At 51.9% G+C, this 17392-nt stretch overlaps 2 protein-coding genes and 2 non-coding genes across 4 annotated transcripts; all 4 read left to right on the plus strand.

Annotated features, from left to right (window-relative positions):
* Window positions 1–933: 933 nt before the first annotated feature.
* Ddx39b (DExD-box helicase 39B) lies at window positions 934–12764 on the plus strand. Its single transcript, XM_021217703.1, has 11 exons — window positions 934–1027; window positions 2325–2661; window positions 3278–3405; window positions 3586–3678; window positions 5952–6135; window positions 8325–8443; window positions 10542–10673; window positions 11835–11944; window positions 12057–12201; window positions 12296–12443; window positions 12528–12764. Exons 2-11 carry the CDS (start codon window positions 2451–2453, stop codon window positions 12542–12544), a joined length of 1287 nt encoding a protein of 428 aa, XP_021073362.1. The 5' UTR covers window positions 934–1027; window positions 2325–2450; the 3' UTR covers window positions 12545–12764.
* LOC115062504 lies at window positions 1219–2318 on the plus strand. Its single transcript, XM_029531317.1, has one exon. It carries the CDS (start codon window positions 1231–1233, stop codon window positions 1579–1581), a length of 351 nt encoding a protein of 116 aa, XP_029387177.1. The 5' UTR covers window positions 1219–1230; the 3' UTR covers window positions 1582–2318.
* Window positions 1876–1952, plus strand: LOC115062560. The gene has a single exon (XR_003842498.1). It is a non-coding gene; the product is annotated as a small nucleolar RNA SNORD83 (small nucleolar RNA).
* Window positions 6195–6270, plus strand: LOC115062562. Its single transcript, XR_003842500.1, has one exon. It is a non-coding gene; the product is annotated as a small nucleolar RNA SNORD83 (small nucleolar RNA).
* Window positions 12765–17392: the final 4628 nt, after the last annotated feature.

Consider the following 17392-nt stretch of genomic DNA (forward strand, 5'->3'; position numbering starts at 1 on the left):
GAGCTACAGCTCAGCTCGTACTAAGTTACCAGGGGCCGAGGAATCCCCACTTCCTCCCGGACTTATACAAAACCCGCCGGCCTGCTGCTTACGGCTGCCAAATGCGGAGGGATCAAAAGCTACCAAGCCCCAGCCCAGCGAGCTTAGGCGTTGAGCAGGACACAGCCAGCTGGTTGGCAACAATGATACTTACTGTTACTTTGTATTAATATTAAGTGTCCTTAATAGGGAAAGCCCGTGCTTGTAGCAAAGCAACAGGACGGCACTTCTGATGTATGTAGCATCTCAAAGAAGGGAGTACCACATTTTTTTTGGGGGGGGGGGGCAAATGTTCAGGCTGAATAATGGAACTGAGATCATTCTGCTGCTCCAGTTAGCAAGAATTATGGAAAGGTTCATAACCTCAAACCCCACCATGTATTTAGCACCTAGACAGAATGTAAGCCTCCACCTCTCAATAGAATTTTGGGTAAATCCTGCCTATTCTCTGCACGACTGTAATGGGCGTGGTCACGTGTCCCCCCTCCCCTCCAGCAGAGGCCGGAGTTAGCCGCTCTCGGGTCACCTTGACTACGAGGCTAAGGACCCCGTGAGAAACGCTTCTCCTTCGGCTCGCGGTGTCCCCCCCCATGCCCACGGAGAGGTGCCCGGGGAGAAGCCTGGAGTGGCAAACCAAGCTAAAGCAGAGCCGACCGTCGGAGGGTGTGCAGAAGCGTGGAAGAACAACATGGAGAGCTGTGCGGGGGGGAAAGACGCGAGCTTCCTGCCGCGCTCTTGCTACTGGCGACCGGAGGAGGCGTCGGAAGCTTCGTTTCCAGTGGGCGTTCTGCGAAGCCAGCCGCGGAGCGCGCACGCGCGCGGCGAGAGGCCGGCTTCCGGCTCCCCGCGCGTGCGCCCTGGCGGCCGGGGGGGGGGGGGTGGGTGGGTGGGAGGGGCGGGAGGCCCCGGGCGAGCCTGGAACCGGAAGTGAAGGCAGCTTCCCGCCTCCGTCCCCGTTGCTGCCGCCATACACGCTCGCAGTGCTTAGGTAAGCTTTGGCCCTGCGCGCCATCCGCCGCCATCTGCTCCTCCCGCGGCTCGCCCCGCCGCGCGGGTCCCTGATACCCGGTGCCCGGCCGGCGCCGTGGCCGCCGGCGCGCAGGCGGGCGTCCAGTTCCCTTGTCCTCGTCCCTTTCTGAGAGCCGATCCTGGCGGGGAGCTGGGAGACAAGGGGGGGGGAAACGATCCAAAATGGTGGCCTCGGCCGCCATTGTGCCTCCGCGCTTCCTGGGTGTTCCAGTGGGTCCTCGGCCCACCCGGGGCCGCGGCGGCCGGAGGCGGCGCCAGGAGGAGGGCGGGGCCCCTCGCATCTCCCCTCCGGGCCTTTTCTTGCTCGCCCGCAGGGAGGCGAAGATGTTGCCCCGGGGCCCGTCCAGCCCTCCGAGCCCTGCTTTCGCTCCCTTATTTGGAGCTCTCTGTGCACGGCCGATGGTGTCGCGCACTTGTGGGGGAAGCCGCTTTCCCGAGAGCGCTGCGGGGCGCTCCTCTCTCCGGCCACCCGCCCGGCTCCCGCTCTTAGGCCTGCAGCGTTCTCAGCCGTGACCTTAATCCCTCCGTGCGACCTTTTTACAATTAACTTCGGCAGCGCCGAGCCGATCCCTGCGGCCTCTCGCGTTGCTAAGCAAGCACTGTCATTGAACTGCACACACCCAGCCTTCTCAAAACAACAACAAAAAAATTTTTTTTTTCTTGAAATGGAGCCATTCATACCCTCCCCCGCCACTTACCCCCCACCCCGCCCACCCTCCCTGCGTCTGTTCCCCGGTCCTGGGAATCACGGGTGTGCGCCGCCGGGACGGGCGCTCCGGGGGGCTTCTGAGCAGGAGAATAGCGGCAGCCACATGATGTTTGCGTTTGGGAAGTGAGCGCTCTGCGCAGTGCTGACCCTTATCTATCACCCTTGACTGATGGCTGACGTTGGGGATTACCACCGGGAGGTGGCAGGGGAAAGCGCAGTCTCCGTCTTCTCTTGTCCTTTGTGTCTCCACCCTCGCGTGAGTCGTTAGTCAACGCTCATTTTCCCGCTGTCTCCGAGCTGGCTCCCGCCTGTCGAAGTGTGTGATCCTGAATCTGGTTAGGGGTCGAGCCCACTCTCTGTCTCTCCCGCCTGGAGTTCCGTTTTTATGTCATGAGTCTCTTTGTTTCTCTTCTTTCGGGACAAAGGTTTCACGATTTAGGGAAGAATAGGACGGGTGTAGGGATGGACGAGAAATGTCCGTTCGTGACTGATGAGTTTTTCCGGTTTTTTTTTTTTTTGTTGTTGTTGTTGTTGTCCCCTCTCCCAGCTCTTCTGTCGGAAACTGGTGTCTTTCCCCTTGCTGTTCTTCAACCCCTCTCTTTGGCCCTTGCTTCCTCACCTGCTCTGGGACACCTAACTCAGAGACCTCCCTTCTCCCCCTGCCGGCCCAATTATGGCAGAGAACGATGTGGACAATGAGCTCTTGGACTACGAAGACGACGAGGTGGAGACAGCGGCTGGGGCAGATGGGACCGAGGCTCCCGCCAAGAAAGACGTCAAGGGCTCCTATGTGTCCATCCACAGCTCTGGCTTCCGAGATTTCCTACTCAAGCCAGAGCTGCTCCGGGCCATCGTTGACTGTGGCTTTGAGCATCCATCAGAGGGTACATTTTATTGTTGGGTGTAGAGACCTTATTTAGCACCTCCGGTGCAAGAAAAGGGAGGTTCATGTCTCGGGTCATAGGATTTGAATTTACAGGATAGGCCAAGCTCTGTGAATGGACCCAAGTCGGCAGCGTTAGACCCAGGGCTGCCATTTGTTCTGTCCCTGGTTTTTTTGCTTGGTTTTTGTCTCCCAGAGAAGGCCTGGTTGGAGCTTTAGTTCCCCTCTTTTGGGCCAGGCCAAGTGTGGTTTCCGGAAACCTTAACGATCAGTTTAAGGGTGCCAGCTTCTGTGGCTTCGGGGTCAGGTACCAAGTCCTTCATTTTGCTCAAGGTTGCAGAGTTACATGACCCCAAAGCTCAGTAACCTATGTAGGAGAAATGGCCTGTGGCAGTCGAATTCATAGTTTAGCCAAGAACATGGAAGGTGAGCTGTTGGTTAGTTCATGAGGGTGAGACTGGGAAGCTGGGGCACAGGAGGGTTTGATTTGGGTATAAGAGTGGTGAGGGTCAGAGAAAGTGTGGGGTCTAAAAGGTGACAAGGTAAAATATGATGAGACGGCTGGGAAGAGAGGGGGTTTGGCATGGTGCAAAAATGTCTCTCCTTTCTCCTTCTAGTCCAGCATGAGTGCATCCCGCAGGCCATTCTGGGGATGGATGTCCTGTGCCAGGCCAAGTCAGGCATGGGAAAAACAGCAGTGTTTGTCCTGGCCACACTGCAGCAGCTGGAGCCTGTTACCGGGCAGGTATGTAGGGGGCAGTGCTGGAGAGGGTGTGTGGGTTTCTGGCTCCGTGTGCTCTCAGATCTGGCTGGTCTCCTCCAGCAGTTCAGGGGGAATGTTCTCCAGCATCACAGACACATTGCCAGATGCTCTTGTGACAAGGGGCTGACTTTACCGTGTCTGTCTCCATTTGCTCCCTCAAAGGTGTCTGTGCTGGTGATGTGTCACACTAGGGAGCTGGCTTTTCAGATCAGCAAGGAATACGAGCGCTTCTCTAAGTACATGCCGAATGTCAAGGTAAGGGGGAAAGAGACCTGGGACAGGGGGGCTGTGGGGAGACAGGCACTGGGAGCGAGGTCGGCTGACCTCGGGCATCGAGTGGCTCTAGGGGCCCTGTGCTGTCAGTGGTGCGGTCACATGAGAGACTTGAGTCAGTGGCAGACCCTTCCAGGTTCCGTGCTGTGAGTGCGCCTGTGTCTTCCTGAGAGTCGGCAGCTTCCGGTGATACCACCGCAACACTTGGTGGTTAGTTAGTTGGTTTGGGTATTGCAGATTCCATTCCAGAGACTGAGCTACCCCTGGGTCCTTCATTTTTTATGTTCACGACTGTCTCTTAACCAAGTTGTCCTGGTAGGCCTTGAACTCACCTTAGTCTAGAGATAGAACCTCTATCTATCCTGAGTAGTTGGGACAGGCCTTTGCCACAACCTGGCGTGGCCAGAGCCTCCGTTCTTTCTTCCTGAACTGCTTGGTAGATTGCTTGAGAGTTGGGTTGTATGTGACAAAAGGATGCTCTTAAAACAGCCCTGGTGTGGACTTTAACTCTAGAGTGGCTAAAGCTTCCTGGGGGTCATAACAAGTGGCCTGTGTCCTCTGTGAAGGAACGTGGTGTGTCCTCATAGTTGGGATCCTTTGGAATTTTTAAGATTATGTATTTCCATGCTTGGGTGTGTGGCCTGCTGGCCTTGTCACCTGGCCCTGGGTGTAGAGAGATGTGTGCAGACTTCCTGTTCTGGTTAGGGTGGGGAGAGCAGCTTGGATCAGTCTGGCTGACCTTTGAGTCAGATCCACCTTCCTCTGCCTCTGCTGGGATTAAAGGCGACCATCTCCACAGCCGCCCAGCTTGGCAGATTTAAAAAGGGGAATTCTAGAGGAAGAAAAAAAGGAAAGGCAGTATGTGCAAACTGCTAAAGGAGGCCAGAGATCTTGTGATCGCCCGGGGTTCCATTGCTCGGCATAGCAAGTGTTAGACATTGTTTTCCTAACCTGTCTGTGTGCAAGTTTACTGGCCTCTGTGAAGCATTTTTCTCCTAGGATTTTGAAAATAGTTTGATCTGGAGGCATTGTCTATGTCTGTGCGTCTGTTGTGTGTCTGCCTCTGGTAGTAGGTCGGACTAACAGACTTCCAGTTCTTTGGCTGAGCGGTCCTTTCTGGTGGAGCTAATAGTTGGGAACTGAAGCTGTCTCTGGCTCATTCCTGTATCCCAGGGCTTGGGAGGTTGAGGTGGGAGTTTGCTGGAGTTGAAGGCTGCCCGGGGCTAATGTCTCAAAACAAAGGGTTAGGGTGGCTAAGCTGCACCCTTGTGCTGCTCAGAATGCTCTGAGGGTTGGGATCAAGTCTGAGGCTGGGTTTGCTGTAGGAGCCTGCAGATTAGCTGGTTAGGTCCCCACCACCACCCCCACCCCCGTCATAAAATCAGAATCATCTATACTTCTTGGTTGTGCAACAGAGTGTCCTCTAGGGGGCTGTCTAGTCACTCCCTTAGGTTAGCTGGCTTTTCCCTCAGTGTTTGTAACAAGTCTGAAAGCTTAACTGATCTGATACTCGGTAAAACATTTTGAACAGGAGTGGAGTGTTCCTGTATGCACATGTTAGCCATTGTGATTCTGGATTGAGAAAGGGAAGAGGTTTACTGTAGAGTAAGCTTCCTGGTTATTTCCCCTTGAAATTGGACAAGTCCACGTGTCACAGCTCACACATCCAGCACTCACCTAGTGTCTCAGCTCACGCGCTCACTTAGTGTCTCAGCTTACTCACTCATCTAGTGGTTTGCACATGGTGTGAACAGGCACCGAGGAAGCAAAGGCTCCAGGCCAGCGAGACTGACAATTCAGTTAGGAAAGCTTGCTTGTGGCTTGATTGTTGGGTGGCGCCTCACACTTGCTGGTAGCTTCTTGCTTTCTTCATTTGTGTAAGGAAGTTGTGACTTTGGAGTCACACGTGCCTAGTTGTGTAGACCAGCGATCCTGTCTTAGAGTTTGAGTGGAGGCGGAGAAGCTGAGTGTTCAGCCCCTCCTCCATCCTCCTTAGCCCCTGGTGCTGAGGAGGCACAGGAGTCACTGCAGGCCTGAAAGCTAAGAGTTGGTTTACAGTCAACTGCAGAATGGACACACTGGTATTGGCAAGGTGGCCCACTGCCTTTAATCTGCACTTGGGTGGCGGCAGATAGGCTAATCTACAAAGTGAGTTCTAGGCCAGGCAGGGCTACACAGTGAGGCCTCGTCTCAAATAAAAGGGATGGGAGAGAATTCTGGGAGACTGGAACATTGTCCTTTCTCGTGGTTGACAGGTGGCAGTGTTTTTTGGCGGTCTTTCTATCAAGAAGGATGAAGAGGTGCTGAAGAAGAACTGCCCACATATCGTCGTGGGGACTCCTGGCCGAATTCTAGCCCTGGCTCGAAATAAGAGCCTGAACCTCAAACACATTAAACACTTTATCTTGGACGAGTGTGACAAGATGCTTGAACAGCTCGGTGAGTGGCGGTGCCCAGGCCACTCAGGTGCTCAGGTGGTTTGGGGAGCAGCCCTTTGAGCCAAATGATGTATGTTTGACATAGGAGCACTCGTGTGCAAGGACGACCCTTATCTATCACCCATGACTGATGGCTCTGGGCCGCCGCCTCTCCCCTGGTGCTGTGCAGTGAGGCCGTGTGCTGCTTTTTTTTTTTAATATTTTCTTTTTTTTTTTTAAGATTTATCTATTATATGTAAGTACACTGTATCTATCTTCAGACACTCCAGAAAAGGGCGTCAGATCTCGTTACGGGTGGTTGTGAGCCACCATGTGGTTGCTGGGATTTGAACTCAGGACCTTTGGAAGAGCAGTCGGTGCTCTTACCTGCTGAGCTATCTCACCAGCCCCTGTGCTCCTTTCTGTAGCAGGGAATGGAATGTGCTGACACTACAAGTCCTCACCACCACCTTCTCCTTAGGGATGGACCATGTACGGGGTGTTAACGAGAGCAGCAGGCACCTGCCCTTGTATCCCAGTCTAGCATGCATGATCAGGATTCCTAGGGGTGCAGATTTCTGGGGTTAAATTGTGGAGTTCATCTGGTAATGTTCATAAGAGATCATGTGTTCTGGGGTTGTAGTATTGCAAGTGGGGTTAAAAGAAAAACTTCATTAAGAGTCATTGGGCTGGGCGTGGTGGCGCACGCCTTTAATCCCAGCACTCAGGAGGCGGCAGAGGCAGGCAGATTTCTGAGTTCGAGGCCAGCCTGGTCTACAAAGTGAGTTCCAGGACAGCCAGGGCTATACAGAGAAACCCTGTCTCCAAAAAACAAAAACAAACAAAAAAAGTTTCATTGTGGAGTGCTGGAGAGATGGCTCATTAGTTAAGAGCACTGGCTGCTCTTGTAGAGGACCTAGTTTTATTCCCAGCGTCCATACGAAAGCATATAACCACTATATATAGCTCTGGTTCCCAGGGGTGCCCGAAATCCTCCTTTGGATTTTTTGAGCACTAGGTGCATTAATGTTACTTAGATGTACATGGAATATAAATAATAAAATAACGGAGCTTCAGGTGCTAGTTTTGGCACATGCCTTTAATTCAAGCACTTCAACAGTCTAAAGCAGGCGTGTCTCTGAGTTGGAGGCCCATCTGGTCTACAGAGTCAGTTCAAGGACATCCGGAAAAAAAAAAAAAAGGACATCCAGGACTACATAAGAGAAATTCCTGAAAAATCTTTTTAAAAAAAATGCTTAACCTGCCTTTAATGTCAAGGGCTACATAGCGAACCCTTTTCTTTAAAAGAGGGTGAGGGAAAGCGAACCCTTTTCTTTAAAAGAGGGTGAGGGAAAGAATTGATTTTTTGTTGTTGTTGTTGTTTTGTTTTGTTTGTTTGTTTGTTTGTTTTGAGACGCCCAGCTCAAGAATTGATATTGTTGAGTTGGGAGGGTAGAAAAGAGTGTTGTAAAGCCGGGCCTGGTGGCGCAGGCCTTTAATCCCAGCACTCGGGAGGCAGAGGCAGGCGGATTTCTGAGTTCGAGGCCAGCCTGGTCTACAGAGTGAGTTCCAGGACAGCCAAGGCTACACAGAGAAACCCTGTCTCGAAAAACCAAAAAAACAAAAAAAAAAAAAAGTGTTGCAGCTCTAGAGAAAAGTCTTTCCAAATGACCTTTGGCTGTCCCAAGATGGCACACTGGTGGCATTAGATCGGCTGTATCTGTCTGGTGGAACAGGGTGTGTGAGGCTAGAGGTGAAGGCGAAAGGCACAGTGGACTGGTGTAGAGATCAAGTTCTTGAGACGGGTGTAGGGAAAGCAGCGGGGAAGGGCCTTCAGCGGTGTTTTCTTGGAGACTGTGTGTGTGTGTGTGTGTGTGTGTGTGTGTGTGTGTGTGTGTGTGTGTATGTATAGGTCTTCTTGTATGGCACTAGTTGGCCTGGAAATTATGCTAGAAACCAGACTCAGACTCAGAAATTTGCCTACCTCTACCTCCTGAGTTCGGAGATTACAGATGTAAGTTTATTATTATTAAGTGTGTATGTGTGCATGCTTGCTTGTGCCCATAGAGGACAGAGGCAGTGCACCGCCCTAGAGCTAAGTTACAGGCAGAGGTGGGAGCTGGGAAGCTAGTTTCATTGGCCTCGCCAGACTTATGTCACAGACTCATTTTCTTCTGTGGTTTTTTTTTTTTTTTTTTTTTTTCCCTGCAGACATGCGTCGGGATGTCCAGGAAATTTTTCGCATGACCCCCCATGAGAAGCAGGTCATGATGTTCAGTGCTACCTTGAGCAAAGAGATCCGCCCAGTCTGCCGCAAGTTCATGCAAGATGTAAATACCCTTCTACCTTCTCTCCCTCCACTCCCTGCCCGCTGCCTCCTCCCCCTCCTCGCCCTCTTCCTCCAGACTCCCTTGTCCTTCAAGCACCAAGAAGGGAGCTTGTGTCCGTCTGGGAGCAGCGACTCCTTGAAGAAAAACACAGAGGCAGAGACAGTTAGCGATAGGGTCTGCGCGTGCCAGGGAAACTCCGGAAGACTTGGTCGGGTTAACGTGAGAGCGGGTAGTATGACATTTTTTAATCACAACATTTTGAACCTCTTCTCCCTTTGGGGATAGGGCAAAATTTTGTGCCCTACCACCCTCCCATCGTCTCCTACACACCCCCTTCAGCCACGCAGCCTCCGGGTGGCACGGAGCGTTCAGCTGGAGCCTCTGCTCACCGAAACTCTACATGTCAGTGGCAGGAGAGCGAGAGAGGGACAGTCAGGTGCAGGGCCTGTCCAGAAGAAGAACAAACAAAGAACACCATGAATCGGCCCCTCCCAACCTCCAGGAGCGGGGGCCTTTGGCACCTCAGCCCCCAGTCCCCTCCTCCTTCCCGCCCACACCTCCCTGCGCCCATCGGAGCCTTGGTTGATGTGAGCTGGCAGCCGAGAAGCACTGAGGCACGACGGCAGAAGGCAGACCTGCGAGCAGCGGATGGCAGCCGCGGCGGCCACGGGAGCCTGACCAGATGCTGAGGACCAATCCAGCCTCTTTTTCTGTTCCTGGTTTTTTCCTGAACCTAATGTGCTGTACCCCATTTTCCCCATACTTGTTGGGAGGAAGTGTCCTGAGTGGGGTGGTGGATTTTTTTTTCCTCTTTTTTTAAATTGAGGGTTATGGGAACCATCCAGTGGGAAGCTGTACTGACAGAGCCAACTGAGCAGTGGTCCTCCCTCCTGGGCCCTTCCCTTGAGAAGATGATGGCTCTCTTGGGCTGGGCTTGGGGCAGAATTAGGAGGCAGCTGTGGGGCTTACTGAGGAGCCTGTCTTCCAGAAGAGGTTTCTGTGACCCCGCCTTGGTCCCTGGCTCTGTGCGGAGAGTGGGAAGTCCAGCCTGGGGTTAGCTGTCTGTCTCAGTGTTTGTGCCTTCCTTCCCTTCAAGGGTTAGGGGTGGGAACGCTTATTTTTATATTTTATGAAATGTAAGGCGATTTCCTTTCCATTGCCTTTTTCGCTTTTGATACTAAAAGATCGTTGTATTAGAACTGAAGAGAAAAACAGGGCAGCCAAGCTCTAAATCTCACAGCTGCTGCTAGGAAGGAGATGGAGAGAGGAGGAGAAGCCATGCCCTTCAGTTAGGATTTTAAGAAAGTGGGCAGGCTCAGTGATGGAGGTGTGAGGGCACCTGAGGGGTCGGGGACTCGGGGTCAGGTCAGGAGCTGCTTAGGGTGTTGCCTGGTACCAGGAGAGGAGAGGGCAGTCTGTGCTGAGTTAGGGCTCGGAGACACAGCCTGGCCTGGCTGTGGCAGCTGTGGGTGAGGGAGGATGTAGTCTTGTTGTCTGCGACCATTGTCCCCGGCCCCACAAATGTAGGTGGTTTTGACTGAATTCAGAGGTCATTCTCTTCTAAAGCTGATCTGGTGGTTCAGAGCAGGGTGTCTCTCACCTTGAGCCGTGTTTGCTCCTCTTTGATGACATTTTAGAGAATGTACTACCTCAGCCACCTGGGAGCTGGGGTCAGTGAGCTGCTGATGCTATTATAGTGTCCATTGCAACCTTCTGGTCTTGAGGACATTTGCTAAAGGACAGCTAAGTGGGGCAGTTGTCCCTGTCCTGTTCTGGTGACATTACTGCCTCTCCTGGGTGTTGTGGCTCCCCTTGAGCACCATGCCCTGTTATCTTTCCTCCATTTCCACCTGGCAACCGGCACCTTGCTCTGTGCAGAGCTCCCATCTCTAATCATTGTCAATTGATGTGGATGCTACCAGATCTAGCTGGAAAGAGACCTCAGCACAGAGTATTCTTTGTGGTGGGGAGGGGTTTTCAGTCTTCTCTCTCCTCCCCATCCTTCCATGGGGTGTATTGGAGATCAGCGTCCTCCACCCCCCCAGGTTTAACCCCCCCACTCTGCCCTCCTCCTGCCCCCACCCCTCCTCCCCCTCAGCCTATGGAGATCTTCGTGGATGACGAGACCAAGTTGACGCTGCACGGGTTGCAGCAATACTACGTGAAACTGAAGGACAACGAGAAGAACCGGAAGCTCTTTGATCTTCTCGATGTCCTCGAGTTCAACCAGGTCAGTATTGAGGGTCTGAGTAGGCACTGCACGTCTCCAGCTGTGGCAGAAGCCTGTGTAGAAGTAGCCTGTGATTGACGGGCCGTGTGGGTGAGGAGGTGAAGCGGTGGATGGAGCAAGTCCCAAGTGGAAGATGAAGTTGGGTAAGAGCTGAGGTAGAGTACTTGATGTAAGTAGAGCAGAGCTCTGCAGGCACCTGAGAGCGTGGCAGCCCGTGCTAGGCCGCTGTAGAGCTGTGGGGCTCTTGGTGCTGGAAGAGGATCATTCGCTTCTCTGGACTATAGCTCTCATTCTTGCCATGTTGAGAGGTGGCCTCACCCTTGTGTGCTGGTCTTGTGTCCATGCAGCTCAGAGTCCAGGATATTCAGAAATTAAGGTCTAGATGTACATGCAGTCAGGTTGAAGAGCAGAAAAAATCCATTTGTGAAGAGAGATTTGGGTTGGAATAAGGGACTGAGGAACTCCTTTAGGAATTCTGCCAGGTCTGGTCAGTGGTAGCACACGCCTTTAAACCTAGCATTCAGGAGGCAGAGGCTGGCAGCTTTTAAGTCTACAGAGTACGTTGCAGGACAGCCAGGACTACACAGAGAAGAGCTGCCTTGAAAAGCAAAAAAACAAAGTTCTGCCAGCTATGTTAGCAGATATCTTTAATCCCGAACAGTGGACAGAGACTGATGGATCTCTTGTGAGTACAGTGGGGCCAGCCTGGTCCCTTGTTTCAGGACGACTAGGGCTAATAGAGAAGCCCTGTTTCAAGCTTTCTGCTCTCCAGAGAGTGCACGTTGAGTTCATAGCACCTGTCCATGTAAGTGGCCCCAGGTCATCAACACACTTGTAAGTGCACCTGGCAGACACCCATAAAACCACACATACATAAATCTTCAAAACTTTTAAAGTCAGATTTCTGGGGCTGGGGAAATGGCTCAGAGGTTGAGAACACTTTTGTTCTTCTAGGAGTTCCCAGGTCCAGTTCTTAATACCTATGTCAGCTCCCAGGTCCAGTGTCCTCTGCTGGCTTCCAGGCACCAGGCGCACATACACAAGCGTGTGCAGGCAAAACCCACACACTTGAACTTAAAAAACAAGACTGATAAGCTGGTGCATGCATCACGCCCATGCTCCCTCAAGTGATGTGCATATATCACTCCCGTGCTCCCTTAGGTGGTGATCTTTGTGAAGTCCGTGCAGCGCTGCATCGCCCTGGCCCAGCTTCTAGTGGAACAGAACTTCCCAGCCATTGCTATCCACCGTGGAATGCCCCAGGAGGAGAGGTGGGTTGGGGGCGAGTGTGCTTGCGTGCGTGTGCGTGTACATCTGAGTCCTGTCCTGTGGAGGAGGCAGTGTGGAGAGAACGTCTCAACCCTCTCATTTACTCTCACAAAGGCTCTCTCGGTATCAGCAGTTCAAGGATTTTCAGCGGAGGATTCTTGTGGCTACCAACCTGTTTGGCCGAGGCATGGACATTGAGCGTGTGAACATTGCTTTCAACTATGACATGCCAGAGGACTCGGACACCTACCTGCACAGGGTAAGCTGCCCACCTCGCCACTTTCTGTGTGTGCTGTGCACCTCGCTCTCCTCTGTTCCCTGGGAGGCTTGCAGTCTTCCTCTTCTCCTTCCAGGTGGCCAGAGCGGGCCGGTTTGGCACCAAGGGCTTGGCCATCACATTTGTGTCAGACGAGAACGATGCCAAGATCCTGAATGACGTGCAGGACCGTTTCGAGGTCAACATCAGCGAGCTGCCCGACGAGATCGACATTTCCTCCTACAGTAAGTACCGCCTCTGTGTGTGTGTTTGTTTGTGCACACGCACATTTCCCATTTTGTATCTTACTGTGACTGTTTTTTCTCCAGTTGAGCAGACACGGTAGAGGACTCGCCTGTTGGGTCTGCTGTAGAAGAGGACACGGGTCAGGAGGAGACACTACCGCCCCACCCGACCGACACCCATGCCTCTGCCCACCCTATCTATGCTTCTCTGCGACACCACCACTCCTAAACCTAGTCCTGATTTATCAGAGTTGTTTGTTTGTTTGTTTTTGTTTTTTAACAAAACTAAGAATGAAACAACTGTGTCTGTGGTCTCTGTAAGTTCTCCGTTTAGGGCTTGAACCAGGGTCACTGAGGGCTGCGAGCCCGGTTGTGGGGTAGCATCATAGTGATGCTGTCTTCTTTCTACGGTGACTGTGGACAGTGAGGCTGCGACTGGGAGGTAAAGAGAGCAAGCTCCACGTCTGGTGCCTCTGCTTCAGCTGGGCTTCTTGTACCTCCCAGGTATCCTGCCCTTCTAAGTGGGGCCTGGTAGACCCTGCCTGAGCGTGTGCGTGCGCGCACACACACACACCTGGCAGCTTAGCTGTGTAAAGGGCCTGGGAGTCCCTGGCTGGGATTAGTGCCAACCAGGGCAGGGGCCGGAAGCCTTGGAAAGCTGTGGAGAGATCTGACCTGTCTTCCCTTTGTTTGGTCTGAGGTGCAGAAGGTCATAGGGGAAGCCCAGGTAGCTGCTTACCTCAGCCATGGATCTGAGGTAGAGCAGGTCTGTTGCAGGATTATCTTGGGGTTCTTGGCAGTGGAGGGGCGGGAGCAGGAGGTGGGAGGTGAAAGTAACAGACCTGAGCTGCTGCTCCCCAGAACCAGCTCTCTGCAGACCTTGATTGCACGGCAGGGTCAGCCATTGCTAAGGCACTAGCCTATGGGCCCCCTGCCCGCTCTGACCTGACAGGCTGGAATTTGTGTTGCTGGTTTGAGATCTCGGATCCACACAACTGCACTGCCAGCCTTAGCACAAATGGGTGTTGTGAGGGAGGCCCTGTGGGTGGGCGAGCCTCAGCAGGGGTGGGTGGTATTGCTCGGGTCACTTGGGGAGATAGCCATTTCTTCAGAAAGACATGCCTGTCCCAGAGCACAGAGCCTCTGATCGAAGGTATGAACGAAAGTCATCGCTTCAGTGCCCCTGGCTGTACTTCTCTGCCTCCCTGGGTTAGCAAAGAGGAAGACGGTCTCTGCGCAGAAGAGCTTCCCTACAGTCAGCGTCTCATCAGGCGGAACTATACATACAGCCACATGCTTCAGGCTCCGTTTCATTCTTTGCTTTTATTTTCAGAATATTTTATTGTATTATTTTTTGACAGCATCTATCTAAATGCACTAAGTGTGCATTGCCTGTGGTGGCCAGCAGAGGGCCCTGGGTCCCGTAGAGCAGCTTCCAGAGGGCTGTGCTTCCGGGCTTGGCTTTCTGCAAGAGCAGCAAGTGCTCCTGCCACTTAGCCTTCTGCTCCTGAGATCCTCGTTGCTGAAGAGATCTGGCCACCACATCCTGGTGGGAAGGGATGGATGTTCACAGAGAAAGCCAGAAGACAAAAGCCTTGCTAGGTTTCCCCACTCAAGACAATTAGGGTTGCCTTTGCCCAGTCACGTTTTATACGTCTACTTGACACAAGCTATGTCCACAAGAGGGAGCCTCACTTAAGACAATTCCTCCATAGGATTGGGCTGCAGGCAAGCCTGTAAGGCATTTTTTAAATTAGTGATTGTTGGAGAAGGGCCCAACCCTGGGCTAGTGGTCCTGGGTTCTCTAAGAAAGTGAACTGGGGGGGCTGGTGAGATGGCTCAGTGGGTAAGAGCACCCGATTGTTCTTCCGAAGGTCCAGAGTTCAAATCCCAGCAACCACATGGTGGCTCATAACCATCCGTAGCAAGATCTGACGCCCTCTTCTGGAGTGTCTGAAGACAGCTACAGTGTACTTACATATAATAAATAAATAAATCTTTAAAAAAAAAAAAAAAAAAAAGAAAGTGAACTGGGCACATTCTTGAAAAGGGGAGGGAGGATGGGGGAAGGATTGTGTGAGGGGGAGACTAGAAGGAGATGGGGTGCTGCAAAGTGAATAAATGATGGAAAAAATGAAAGGCTGATTTCGGGGCATGACGGTGCACACCTTTAATCCCAGCACTTGGGAGGCAGAGGCAGGGGGATCTCTATGAGTTCAAAGCCAGCCTGGTCTGCCAGAGCTGTCATACAGAGAAACTCAATCCTGTCTCGAAAAATCCCAGCAGTGGGGGGTTGGGGAAGCAGGCTGAGCAGTCTAGTAAGCAGCGCTTTTCCATGGCCTTCACATCAGCTCCTGCCGCTAGGTTCCTTCCGTGTTTGACTTCCTGTCCTGACTTCCCTTCAATGACGAACAGTGATGTGGAAGTATAAGACAAATAAACTCTCTGGTCCCCAAGATTCCTTGGTCATGGTGTTTACCACAGCAATAGAAACCCTGTGACATGTCACTGTGAGGGTGGTTCTCACACAGTACAGTCTCCATAAAAGCCCTAGCGAGCAAGAGGCAGATGTCCAACAGGAGATTCCAAGATTCAAATCCTATAACCGGCGCAACCCCTTAGCCCTTCCAAAACACCAATACAGCTGCTGCCCTCTTCCAACTAAACGTTCTTGCAGGCAGCAGCTGCAGTAGGAGCTAATGAGCCCCCAGCTCTATAAAAAAAGAACCAGATGGTGGAGCTGAAGAGGTCACTCGGTGGTTAAGAGCACTGGCAGCTCTTGCAGAGTTTGGTTCACAGCACATACGTCGTAGCTCACAACCATCTGTAATTCCAGTTCCAGGGGAGGGAATCTGTCACCTTCTTATAGCCTCCATGGGCACTCCACACACATGGTGCACAGACATATATACAGACAAAATGCTCATACATAAGGTGAGATTTAAAGTCTCAGCAACAGGGGCTGGTGAGATGGCTCAGTGGGTAAGAGCACCCGACTGCTCTTCCAAAGTTCCGGAGTTCAAATCCCAGCAACCACATAGTGGCTCATAATCATCCATAACAAGATCTGACACCCTCTTCTGAAGACAGCTACAGTGTATGGGCTTTTTTTATTTTCATTTACATTCTTTCATTCCACACTGGAAGGCTGGATAGACCTGCTCACTTTAGCACCCCACCAGTTAAACAGAACCCCTTCTGGCAGAAGTCTGGTCCATGTCTGGCGAATGTTTACAAGGAAAGCAGGCAGTCAGCAACTGAGCATTATCCACAAGCATTGACTCTCAGATACAAGCTGCTCACTGATAGTCGCTTTATCCTGGGAGCCTCACTGGGAGCATCCAGTGACTTGTGCGCGCGTGCATGTGTGCATGCGCGTGCGTGTGCGTGTGCGCGTGTTCGTGTGTGTGTGTGTGTGTGTGTGTGTGAGAGAGAGAGAGAGAGAGAGAGAGAGAGAAAGTGTGTGAGTGTGTGTGTGAGAGTATGAGTGGTGTGTGTGTACACGCACACCAGCTCTTGTCTCTGCTCTTTGGAACAGTCCTGAGCTGTCTTGTGTTCACAGTGACCTGGGGACCATGTTCAGAACCCCGGGCCACTGAGAAGAATCTAAGCCATGTTATTTGACAGCAACTGAGATGCAAGCAAGCTTTGCAGTAGTTTGTGAGCATGGCAGCTGGGTTTTCAATGCTCTGCCACATTAATTACATAATTAACTAATTAGTTGGTGAACACTCAGGTATATCACTTGGAGAAGGCTGCCATGAGGACTGATTGAAGTTGTTTGCTTCAAAAGCCCATCTACCTAGGTCCCATTTTTATGACTTAAAGGTCGATGGAGAGAATTGAGTGCCAGTTGACCTCACACATTCCCGTGATGAGCAAACACACGTACTGATACATTTTGGTTATGGTTTTATACACACACACACACACACACACACACATATATATATATATATATATTTTCAAGGTGTGTAGCTCCAGTTGTTCTGGAGCTCCTTATATAGACCCAGGTGGCCTAGATCTCCAAAGATCTTCCTGCCTCTGGCCCCACCCCACCCTAGTGCTGGGATTAAAGTCATGGACACCATGCCAAGGTTTTAATAACATTTCGACCGGCTATAGTAATAAATTCTGGGCTGGAGAAATGGCTCAGCGGTTAAGAGGACTGACTGCTCTTCCAGAGGATCTAAGTTCAATTCCCAGCAACCACATGGTGGCTCACAACCATCCGTAATGGAATTTGTCCTCTTCTGGTGTGTCTGAAGATAGCTACAGTGTATTCATATGCATAAAATAAGTAAATAAATTTAAGAAGATGTAGAACTCTCTCTCTGCTCCTCCAGTGCCACCCCTGCCTGGATACTGCCTTGATGATAATGGACTGAACCTCTGAACCTGAAAGCCAGCCCCAATTAAATGTCGTTCTTCTAAGAGTTTGCTTGGTCACAGTGTCCCTAACTTAACTAAGGCAGTTACTTACGGGAGTAGGGGGTAACTCAAAGGCAGCTGAAAAGCCAGCCCACGCAACCCATGTGAACCCACGACAGCTGGGACCCGGGAACTCTGAGAAACTCGTCTGGCCAGCTGGGCTGCTCAGAATCCTCCAGAGGTAACTTGTGGACCGGGCCAGTTTCACTTTCTCACAAACCTGCTTGTTTACATCCTGAGTCCAGCCTTCTCCCTCACCTCCTGGGGGAGCTCTCAATTCTCTGATGTCCAAAAAGCTGCAAGCTCTGGGAAGATGGTGCTTTAGACGCAAGCTGGCCACGCTTCCTTGCTTCAAGGCCATTGTTACCTTCAAAGCTTCAGGTCGGCTGCAATACGGATCAGGATATGTGGTTGCAGTTCCACACATGGCCTGCAGGTGGCTCTCTCCTGGTCTGTGGAACTTGGTACTATGAGTACACCCACGTGATTTGAACAAGAAGAGGAAAACAGGAAACCAC

The sequence above is a fragment of the Mus pahari genome, chromosome 18 (assembly GCF_900095145.1).
Source record: "Mus pahari chromosome 18, PAHARI_EIJ_v1.1, whole genome shotgun sequence".
Classification (NCBI taxonomy): domain Eukaryota; kingdom Metazoa; phylum Chordata; class Mammalia; order Rodentia; family Muridae; genus Mus; species Mus pahari.